Genomic DNA, 12152 nt, shown 5'->3' with positions numbered 1-12152 from the left:
TCATGCCGGGAATATTGACCTCCTGTTTCTACATAGAGCTTAGCAGGATTCAGCTAGTCACTTTTTAATCACGTGATGTCATAGATCTAACGGAAAAGAGAAGAATTAGCTGGGGAGAAACGAAAAATGAGCAATTGTAATTTCACAGTGCTGTATAATATGGTGACTACGTATAATATGGTGACTACAATATATTACGGGATAAAAACATTGATGGGAGGAGGTGTGCTTCTTTAAAGGGAACCTGTTACCCTCCTCTGGCGTTTGTAACTAAAAGAGCCACCTTGTGTAGCACAAATGCTGCATTCTGACAAGGTGGCTCTTTTAGTTATGGTGCCTGCACACGCTGAAATAAACGTTTATAAAATGTACCCCCTCATACTGTGAAACCGTCCGGGAGGCGGGACTTTCCTTATCAAACGCAGTACAGCCGTCACTCCGGAGCTGTGCGTGCCGGGCGCCGCCTTCTCTTGCAGCATTATCGTCCCCGGCGTCTGCATTGTAAGTACAAAGGGCAGCGCAACTGCGCATGCCTGAGAAAAAAACTTAATGCACAAGCTCCGGGGACGATAATGCTGCAAGAGGAGGCTGCGCCCGTCGCGCACAGGCCCGGAGTGATGGCTGTGCTGCGTCTGATAAGGAAGGAAAGTCCCGCCTCCCGGACGGTTTCACAGTATGAGGGGGTATATTTTATAAACGTTTATTTCAGTGTGTGCAGGCATCATAACTAAAAGAGCCACCTTGTCAGAATGCAGCATTTGTGCTGCACAAGGTGGCTCTTTTAGTTACAAACGCCTGAGGGGGGTGACAGGTTCCCTTTAATATTGCAATGAATAGGAGAAGCTTTGTAATTTTTTTTTTTTCATATGGGAAAATCACTGATGATACAGTGATATACAGACCAATCACTGATAATAACTTGATCAGAAACTTGGACCGTTTTTTTTTTTGCTTTTGTGGCCCTAGGGACAAACTGATCAGTGCCAGTTTTATAGAAAGTCAAGAGTGCATACTAATTTGTTTGTGTAGTGTAGAAGAAACATGCACATGCAAAGGAAAAAATATACAATTGGATGTACCCATACAGTATCTTTGTAATTTGGTGTCATACAGGGGGAACCAGTTTGCAGCACTCTGAGCTTTTTCCTCCAAGTGTGTCGCAGTACAGGATTAGCTTTTTCTTCCATGTGTGCTGCAGTACAGGATTAGCTTTTTCCTCCATGTACAGGATTAGCTTTTTCCTCCATGTGTGCCGCAGTACAGGATTAGCTTTTTCCTCCATGTATGCCGCAGTACAGGATTAGCTTTTTCCTCCATGTGTGCCCCAGTACAGGATTAGCTTTTTCCTCCATGTGTGCCCCGGTACAGGATTAGCTTTTTCCTCCATGTATGGCGCAGTACAGGATTAGCTTTATCCTCCATGCAGGCCGCAGTACAGGATTAGCTTTTTCCTCCATATGTGCCGCAGTACAGGATTAGGTTTTTCTTCCATGTGTGCCGCAGGAGAGGATTAGCTTTTTCCTCCATGTGTGCCGCAGTACAGGATTAGCTTTTTCCTCCATGTGTGCGGCAGTACAGGATTAGCTTTTTCCTCCATGTATGCCTCAGTACAGGATTAGCTTTTTCCTCCATGTGTGCCCCAGTACAGGATTAGCTTTTTCCTCCATATGTGCCGCAGTACAGGATTAGCTTTTTCCTCCATGTGTGCCCCAGTACAGGATTAGCTTTTAACCCAATGTATGCCGCAGTACAGGATTAGCTTTTTCCTCCATGTGTGCCACAGTACAGAATTAGCTTTTTCCTCCATATGTGCCGCAGTACAGGATTAGCTTTTTCCTCCATGTTTGCCACAGTACAGGATTAGCTTTTTCCTCCATGTGTGCCGCAGTAGAGGATTAGCTTTTTCCTCCATGTGTGCCCCGGTACAGGATTAGCTTTTTCCTCCATGTATGCCGCAGTACAGGATTAGCTTTATCCTCCATGCAGGCCGCAGTACAGGATTAGCTTTTTCCTCCATATGTGCCGCAGTACAGGATTAGCTTTTTCTTCCATGTGTGCCGCAGTACAGGATTAGCTTTTTCCTCCATGTGTGCCGCAGTACAGGATTAGCTTTTTCCTCCATGTGTGCCGCAGTACAGGATTAGCTTTTTCCTCCATGTGTACCGCATTTCAGGATTAGCTTTTTCCTCCATATGTGCCGCAGTACAGGATTAGCTTTCTCCTCCATATGTGCCGCAGTACAGGATTAGCTTTTTCCTCCATGTGTGCCGCAGTACAGGATTAGCTTTTTCCTCCATGTATGCCACAGTACAGGATTAGCTTTTTCCTCCATGTATGCCACAGTACAGGATTAGCTTTTTCCTCCATGTGTGCCACAGTACAAGATTAGCTTTTTCCTCCATGTGTGCCGCAGTACAGGATTAGCTTTTTCCTCCATGTATGCCACAGTACAGGATTAGCTTTTTCCTCCGTGTGCCGCAGTACAGGATTAGCTTTTTCCTCCATGTGTGCCGCAGTACAGGATTAGCTTTTTCCTCCATATGTACCGCAGTACAGGATTAGCTTTTTCCTCCATATGTGCCGCAGTACAGGATTAGCTTTTTCCTCCATGTATGCCGCAGTACAGGATTAGCTTTTTCCTCCATGTGTGCCGCAGTACAGGATTAGCTTTTTCCTCCATATGTGCCGCAGTACAGGATTAGCTTTTTCCTCCATGTATGCCGCAGTACAGGATTATCTTTTTCCTCCATGTATGCCACAGTACAGGATTAGCTTTTTCCTCCATGTGTGCCGCAGTACAGGATTAGCTTTTTCCTCCATATGTGCCGCAGTACAGGATTAGCTTTTTCCTCCATATGTGCCGCAGTACAGGATTAGCTTTTTCCTCCATGTATGCCGCAGTACAGGATTAGCTTTTTCCTCCATGTCTGCCGCAGTACAGGATTAGGTCATGTAACTCTTGAAGCATTTTTTACTATACCATTATAAATAAATAGTCATCTTATTTAAGGTTTCTTATTCCTGTTTTATTTAAGAGGGCATAATGCTGCACAATGACCTCTATTTTTTTATATTTGTTCTTAGGTTTGACAGAGAATTTGCTGAAATGCTGAATTGGATAATTAAGTCCAGAGCTATGATTGTGTCTACAGAGATCAGTAACTATAGAAAGACTAGAGAGACCTCAGACTTAAAAGACATGCTAAAGGTAAAAGGAGAAGTGGGAAGGAAATGGCCATGAATGAGGCTTTGTCTGTGATATGCTTTGTAGCAGCTGGAGGTATGATCCATAGTCTGGCACATTAATAAGCACATGCCCTTAGATCAAAGTGCACATTGGCTACCTGTTTTATCAAAAGGGCTGCAATGAAAATATCCTGTCAGTATAAATATTGATAAGGCATTTTTTGAAAAAGTAGACATAAAAAGTGTCTATAATTTCATTGTAGTCGTACTGACGCATGTAGATTTGAAAATATAACCATTGTATCACTTCAAATGGACATGGCCCACATATTTCTCATTTCAGAGATATCGTATAAGAAGCCAGATGTGCATTTTTGTATTTGATGATATGGGGTTAATTCAGTGTACCGTACAGAAGGCATATCTGTGTTTCTATTATGTAGATAGGTCACTTATATAAATTCACGGCCCATAGCCATTGGTTATTTGTTGTGAGAGCCTGCTGGTCTAAGCAAGATCTGGTCATGGTGCTGCCAATTCAATTGCGTGCTGGAATAAGATGTGCCAAATTCACTAAAGAGAACCTGTCAGCAGGATTCCATACCCCAAGCTATGTCCGTACATAGCCAGTCCGTCCCTCCATTACTGAGAAATCAGCGTTTGAATTGATATGCAGGTACCCAGTGCCACCTCCTATGGCTAAATGATGGTTCCACTGCCTGAAGATACACAGTATAAGGCTTCCAGTCCAGCAGGATGAGGTGCAGCTGGGAGGGGAATAGAGCCGGAGTGAAGAAGGCTTCAGATATCAATTCAAACACTGATTCATCAGTGATGGAGGAACGGACTGGTCATGTAAAAGTATATTTGGACTTGTCTTTGAAAGCGCTACATGCTCATAGAGATAATTTGAGGTGTGACATTTCGTTTACAGATTCCCTTTAAGCGCACACCTTAATGAATTTTCTCAGCGGTGTGCACCTCCGTGTGTCTTGCCAGAAATATTACTCCAATCTGGAGAAACATTTTCTGGCATCAGGAGCACCACCACTTTCAGTGAATTTGATGGTGGCCATGGTCACGACCCATCCCGCCCCAGCTCCTCCACAGATTCACCCATTTTGGTGGAGCTGGGTGTAAACTGTTGTGAAAATGACAAAAGTTGCAAAGATGTAGCGATTATTCGGTGTGTCTTACAACAGTTTTCTGGAATTAACACTTTTTTGTATTGGCCCCATAGTGTCCACGTGTCTAATAATATACGTTTAATATAAATGGGACAGGGTAGGTTGTTGTTGCCTAGTTCATTGCTTTCTTCTAATATAATTGACATCAGAAGGGTCTGGGAGATCCTAGTCCTTCCCCACCCATCTTAAAAAAAATCATAATTCAGCATGCATTGTAATAATTAATTGTATGAATCAACATTTGGAAAACCTGTGATCTGACTGTTATATCTGTATTATATCTAGATTCTAGAGAAAGAAAAAACTGACAGAACTCCCATATATCAGGAAGTTGTTGCTACCGGACAATATTTATTGGAGATGTGCAAGCAAGGTATATTCTCTTTACATCCATAGTATTTAACTTATTCTTTTGAAATGACAGGATATCCTCTATTAAAATGAATAGGATGCGGATTTACAGAACACTTGGATATACTACATCAGGTTTAACCCATTACTTGCCAAATTAGCAATTTTCATTTATTTTTTTTAATGACAGATTTTTAATGATTTGGGTCCTAATGAAGCAGAAACATAATTTGCAAAATTTTTACAAGTACGGATTTTTCAGAAAAGGGCGTCCCAATATTCAATTAAAAATGACAATGACATATCATTTCCTATTTTGAAAACATTCATTTTACAAACACAACACAAAAAATTGGACCTAATTATAAAAATTAAAGAATCTTAGTTGCTAGAAGCTAAAGATTAGGCGTCCCAAAAAAAGGACATTGGTAGAAAAAAAGGACATTGGTAGATAATGGGTTAACCAACTGTGTCATTTAGCATTCAGTGAACTTGTTCCAAATGCTAAATGAACAAAAGTGCATGTTCATCACAACCTAACCAGGCCATGACCATTGTTATGGAATTAGGTTCCCTCTAAGGACTTACAGGGATTCTATCAGTAGGACCAACCTTTCTAAAGCATCTATATGGACATGTAGGTCATAGAAAGTTGGATAAAATTATACCCTGATATCTGTGATCAAATGTTTTATTCCAGAGAAATCCATGTTTTTCAGAATATGTAAATTAACTATGAAGATCTATGGGCCAGACATAGATATCCATGAGAATGTGCCTCCAGAGCTTATTGTAAATGAAAGGGGGTGTTACCAGTGGGATACATGTAATGAATGACACTTTGTTCTCCAGAGGAGGAGCTGAGCAGAATGACATATGGTTTTATGGGAAACTATTCAGTATAGCTTGTGTATCATCTTATTTATTATACTTTGCTTATAGAACGCCATCATATTCCACAGCGCTTTGCAGACATTATCATCACTGTACCCATTAGGGTTCACAATCTGCATTCCTTATGAGTATGTCAGTATAGTGGTATGGGAGAAAACCGGAGTACCCGGAGGAAACCCAGGCAAACGGGGAGAACATACAAACTCTTTGCATATGTTGTCGTTGGTGAGATTTGAACCCTCGACCCCAGCATTGCAAGGAAACAGTGCTAATCATTGGGCCATCGTGATGCCCATCTATATATCATCAATTTTAATCTCTGATATTCTGATTTTAGGAGTCCAGTGGGTGGAGTTATTTAACCCCTTCATGACCTTGGGATTTTTCGTTTTTCCGTGTTCGTTTTTCACTCCCCTCCTTCCCAGAGCCATAACTTTTTTATTTTTCCGTCAATATGGCCATGCGAGGGCTTATTTTTTGCAAAACAAGTTGTACTTTAGAACAACATCATTGGTTTTAGCATGTCGTGTACTAGAAAACAGTAAAAAAATTCCAAGTGTGGTGAAATTGCAAAAAAAGTGCAATCCCACACTTGTTTTTTTATTGGCTTTTTTACTAGGTTCACTAAATGCTAAAACTGACCTGCCACCATGATTCTCCAGGTCATTCCGAGTTCATAGACACCAAAGATGTCTAGGTTCTCTTTTATCTAAGTGGTGAAAAAAAATTTCCAAACTTTGCTAAAAAAAAAAAAAAAATTGCGCCATTTTCCGATACCCGTAGCATCTCCATTTTTCATGATCTGGGGTCGTGTGGGGGCTTATTTTTTGCGTGCTGAGCTAGCGTTTTTAATGATAGCATTTTGGTGCAGATACATTCTTGTGATCCCCTGTTATTGCATTTTAATGCAATGTCGCGGCGACCAAAAAACGTAATTTTGGCATTTCAAATTTTTTTTCCGCTACGCCGTTTAGCGATCAGGTTAATCCTTTATTTTTGCTGATAGATCGGGCGATTCTGAACGCGGCGATACCAAATATGTGTAGGTTTGATTTTTTTTATTGATTTATTTTGAATGGGGCGAAAGGGGGGTGATTTAAACTTTTATATTTTTTTATTTTTTTCACATTTTTCTGAACTTTTTTTTTTTACTTTTGCCATGCTTCAATAGCCTCTATGGGATGCTAGAAGCTGGCACCACTCGATCAGCTCTGCTACATAGCAGCGATCATCAGATCGCTGCTATGCAGCAGAAATGCAGGTGTGCTGTGAGCGCCGACCACAGGGGGGCGCTCACAGCAGGCTGGCATCAGTAACCATAGAGGTCTCAAGGACCTCTATGGTTACCATTCTGACGCATCGCTGACCCCCGATCATGTTACATAGTTACATAGGGCATAGTTATTAAGGTTGAAGGAAGACTTTAAGTCCATCTAGTTCAACCCATAGCCTAGCATGCCCTAACATGTTGATCCAGGGGAAGGCAAAAAAACCCCATGTGGTAAGAGTAAGCTCCATCATGGGGAAAAAAATTCCTTCCCGACCCCACATACGGCAATCAGACTAGTTCCCTGGATCAACGCCTTATCAAGGAATCTAATATATTTACCCTGTAATATTATACTTTTCATGTGACGGGGGTCGGCGATGCGCTCATTTCCGGCCGGAAGCGCCGGTTAAATGCCGCTGTCAGCGTTTGACAGCGGCATTTAACTAGTTAATAGCGGCGGGTGAATCGCGATTTCACCCGCCGCTATTGCGGGCACATGTCAGTTGTTCAAAACAGCTGACATGTCCCAGCTTTGATGCAGGCTCACCGCCGGAGCCCACATCAAAGCGGGGTATCTGACCTCGGACGTACTATCCCGTCCGAGGTCAGAAAGAGGTTAATGATTGACAGCCTTGTTTGAATATGTACACTGAGATACAGTGCCTTGCGAAGTATTCGGCTCCTTGGAACTTTTCAACCTTTTCCCACATTTCATGCTTCAAACATAAAGATACCAAATGTACATTTTTGGTGAAGATTCAACAACAAGTGGAACACAATTGTGAAGTTGAACCAAATTTATTGGTTATTTTAAATTTTTGTGGAAAATCAAAAACTGAAAAGTGGGGCGTGCAAGATTTTTCGGCCCCTTTCACTTAATACTTTGTTGCGCCACCTTTTGCTGTGATTACAGCTGCAAGTCGCTTGGGGTATGTCTCTATCAGTTTTGTACATCGAGAGACTGAAATTCTTTCCCATTCTTCCTTGGCAAACAGCTCGAGCTCAGTGAGGTTTGATGGAGATCATTTGTGAACAGCAGTTTTCAGCTCTATCCACAGATTCTCGATTGGATTGAGGTCTGGACTTTGACTTGGCCATTCTAACACCTGGATACATTTATTTGTGAATCATTCCATTGTAGATTTTGCTTTATGTTTGGGATCATTGTCTTGTTGGAAGACAAATCTCCGTCCCAGTCTCAGGTCTGTATTTGGCTCCATCCATCTTTCCATCAATTTTAACCATCTTCCCTGTCCCTGCTGAAGAAAAGCAGGCCCAAACCATGATGCTGCCACCACCATGTTTGACAGTGGGGATGGTGTGTTCAGGGTGATGAGCTGTGTTGCCTTTACGCCAAACATATCGTTTGGCATTGTTGCCAAAAAGTTCGATTTTGGTTTCATCTGACCAGAGCCCCTTCTTCCACATGTTTGTTGTGTCTCCCACATGACTTGTTGCAAACATTAAACAACACTTTTTATGGATATCTTTGAGAAATGGCTTTTTTCTTGCCACTCTTCCATAAAGGCCAGATTTGTGCAGTGTACGACTGATTGTAGTCCTATGGACAGACTGTCCCACCTCAGCTGTAGATCTCTGCAGTTCATCCAGAATGATCATGGGCCTCTTGGCTGCATCTCTGATCAGTCTTCTCCTTGTTTGAAATGAAAGTTTAGGGGGACGGCCGGGTCTTGGTAGATTTGCAGTGGTATGATATTCCTTCCATTTTAATATGATCTCTTGCACAGTGCTCCTTGGGATGTTTAAAGTTTTGGAAATCATTTTGTATCCAAATCCGGCTTTAAACTTCTCCACAACAGTATCACGGACCTGATTGTTGTGTTCCTTGGTCTTCATGATGCTCTCTGAGCTTCAAACAGAACCCTGAGACTATCACAGAGCAGGTGCATTTATACGGAGACTTGATTACACACAGGTGGATTATATTTATCATCATTAGGCATTTAGGACAACATTGGATCATTCAGAGATCCACAATGAACTTCTGGAGTGAGTTTGCTGCACTGAAAGTAAAGGGGCCGAATAATATTGCACGCCCCACTTTTCAGTTTTTGAATTTCCACAAAAATTTTTAAATAACCAATACATTTTTTTCAACTTCACAATTGTGTTCCACTTGTTGTTGTTTCTTCACCAAAAATTTACATTTGGTATCTTTATGTTTGAAGCATGATATGTGGGAAAAGGTTGAAAAGTTCCAGGGAGCCGAATACTTTCGCAAGGCACTGTAGCAGTCAGCCAGTGATTACGACCACTCACTAGTCCCAGAATGAGAAGAATTGAGAAAATACAAGCGATATGGCCTGACTTTCACTTTTCTGCTCATTCCAAGTAGTATGAAGGATCCCATTTTTTGATCTTGTGAAGGGACCACATTCGGTTTAGCTGATCCTCTATTTTCCAACTGTTACAGCTGAGTGTAGGGTAGCTCTGGCTGAGAAGAACACTCATTTTTAGAGAATTGTGTCCTATGAAAGCGCTATGCTGAAAGATATGAACTATCGTTAATCTAATTCTATAGAAATTGAATGGCCATATGATTGGACCCACCAGTTTATTCAGGTATGAGTTAACTCTCATTTCGCATTTTTAAAAGTCAATACTACACATGAAAGTAAGCAACTTTGCAATGTATCTTTTCAGAAAAGTATGTCTTTTCTTTCCTGCATTGATCTTTCACTATCAATTCATGGGTGAAATTTGTATTCAGTGAAGACAGATTTCCCCATTACTCTGATAGATGACTGTTGTTGCTTTTACAATTCTATGGAGAAGGGAGGCGGAAGGAGGAGGGAGGATCTAGAGGCAGACACAGGCATTCTGCTTCAAGTTCTCCTGACAGTTACACTTCTCCATGGAACTTCATGGGAAGATCTTTATTCACTGAACACAGATTTCATTTTTGAATTGAGAATTTTGACAATGATGGATCAGTTCAGGAGGAAAAGGAAGTGGAAGTTTCTTATTTTCATGTGTGCTATTGATTTATGGAAAGAACATTAAAACAAAGGTTACTCTCTAAATAATGTAATGAATTGCCCTACAGTCACCCGCAATTATGTTTCCATGGATTTAATTCTCGGTATTTCTATTGGTATGACGGCCTCTCGTATCCGGAACATGCTGACTAATGTTTACCTTCGACAGCTGTTTAAACAGTATTGTGCGATTTGTGAATGCCTCCCAATTCTAAGGATGTCCAATCATTTGCTGACTTATTTATTATGCAAACATCTTTTGCATATTTTACAACCTTTACCACTGAACAGTTAGCTTCAGATATTCTGAAGAAATCAGAACAAATGCAATGATCAGGAGAGAAGACTACTGGAAGTTTTAGAAAAATTGTGAAAAGTTGATTGTGATGTGACAAACGTTACCGTTACAATAGCAGTGCCACATTCACTAGTGTGATAATGCACCCTGAAAGTGACATATTATATTTTTCTTTTTTTCCGAGCTCAAGTTTTGTATTTTTTACCCTATGGCTCCATTGACATACAGTATATTACACTGAGGCTGAACACCATATTTATAAAACTACTTTTGCCAACACATTTGAATGTATCAGAAAAAATAGTCCAGACTTAACCGTTACTCCGCGTGTGTCTCATTTATAAACATATTCTTACTACTTTTCTGCGGTGTCCTTAGCTTTCTTTCGATTCTTGAACTTGGTGAACGACCATGAATTTGATGCACGGTGCATGGAGGAAATTCTGATGCACAGCTTGTACAGTGAGCAAAAATTAATAAATCTATCCCATTGTATGTCTCTATCTGCTAAATATATTACTCTTACCATGTGTGGTTGTTATCCTTTCCTTGTATTCACATGCAAAACCAATAAAACTTGAATACTTTAAAATGTATTCACTGTCTCCACCCAGAACTGCATACTGAGGTTGTGGGTGGTGTTGGCAGTGTTAAACACAATACAAAAATAGAAAAAAGCATCAAAACATCACTTACCATGACCATCAAAGAATTGGATTATTTGTACATTTTTATTATGGTACATATAAATGAGCAGCAAATGATCCCGTGTTGATTATGCCATGAATTCTTATAAATGACTGTTTATAATAAACTGTTACATTGAAACTGGCTACATAGTGTGACAAAGGCAGTGGCAAAGTACTGGAGGGGAGATATGTATCACTGTGGTTGTTAGGTTCAGTAATATGAACCTACAAAAACGCTCCAGCACACTAAGTGCTGAGAGGGGTTAATCGGCCATGTTGGAGAGCTAGTGAACATCTGTAGAGTGGGTGGGAGGTTGTTCACCATATCTCCAACCTAGAGTGGAGTCCAAAAGATAAATACACAGCCTTCTGGCTCATTCACTGTTGGGTTTGTCTGTCAGCAGGACTTGGAAGGGAAGGAGCGCCATTTAACTTTTTGAATGTAAAAGTTGCTGGAATAATTAGTGGCTGCCATGTCACGTTTGGAGAGTCCCTGATGGTGCCTAAACAGTGGAAACCCCCAACAAGTGCCACTATTTTGGAAAATAGATCCCTTAGGGAACTTATCTAGATGTGTATTGAGCACCTTGAACCGACAGAAGTTTATAACGTAGAGCTATAGAAATAAAAAAATAAAATTTTTCCCAAATAAATCCTTTTTAGCTCCATATTTTGCATTTTCATAAGGGTAACAGGAGAAATTGCTCCATACCATTTGTTGTGCAATTTCTCCAGAGTATGCCGATACCCCATATTTGGGGGAATGTTACTGTCTGGGAACACGTCGGGGCTTGGAAGGGTAGAGGCGCATTTGACTTTTTGAATGCAAAATTTGATGGAATAATTAGCGGACGCCGTGTCGCGTTTGGAGAGCCCCTGATGTGCCTAAACAGTGCATAAATAGGCATGCCTATGAGTAAGGACATAAAGTCCGAAACATCCCCCCATGTTTGCCCCTTGACATGTAATGACACGTATGATTTTAAATTTCAACAAGCTATGGCTTAAATAAAAAAGACTAAATTTGAATTTTTTATGGAAATCACCTGGTGCTGGTTTTTTCTCTTTGCCTGCATTTACAAGTGGATTCCAGCCACATTGAACCTGGCACCCATGGTCCTGTGATACTGTGGTGAGCATTCAGTTAATTCCTTTCCGCTGTTGATTTGTTAACTAGTGGGACAGTTTTATAGGACGGGTTGTTACAGACGTGGCGATATCAAATATGTGTACTTTTATTATTTATTTTTTATTTACATAAATGTATTTATTGGTAAA

At 40.8% G+C, this 12152-nt stretch overlaps 1 protein-coding gene across 2 annotated transcripts in view; it reads left to right on the top strand.

Annotated features, from left to right (window-relative positions):
* Positions 1-12152, top strand: part of UTRN (utrophin) — an 846507-nt gene that overhangs the window by 195368 nt on the left and 638987 nt on the right. For both annotated transcript variants that reach the window (XM_077283030.1, XM_077283029.1), the window contains exons 18-19: positions 3085-3208; positions 4659-4746. In XM_077283030.1, the coding sequence (XP_077139145.1) occupies positions 3085-3208; positions 4659-4746 (212 nt within the window). The remainder of the gene's footprint in view (positions 1-3084; positions 3209-4658; positions 4747-12152) is intronic.

This window comes from Ranitomeya variabilis, chromosome 2 (assembly GCF_051348905.1).
Source record: "Ranitomeya variabilis isolate aRanVar5 chromosome 2, aRanVar5.hap1, whole genome shotgun sequence".
Classification (NCBI taxonomy): Eukaryota; Metazoa; Chordata; class Amphibia; order Anura; family Dendrobatidae; genus Ranitomeya; species Ranitomeya variabilis.
This window is presented reverse-complemented; position numbering and strand designations above follow the sequence as displayed.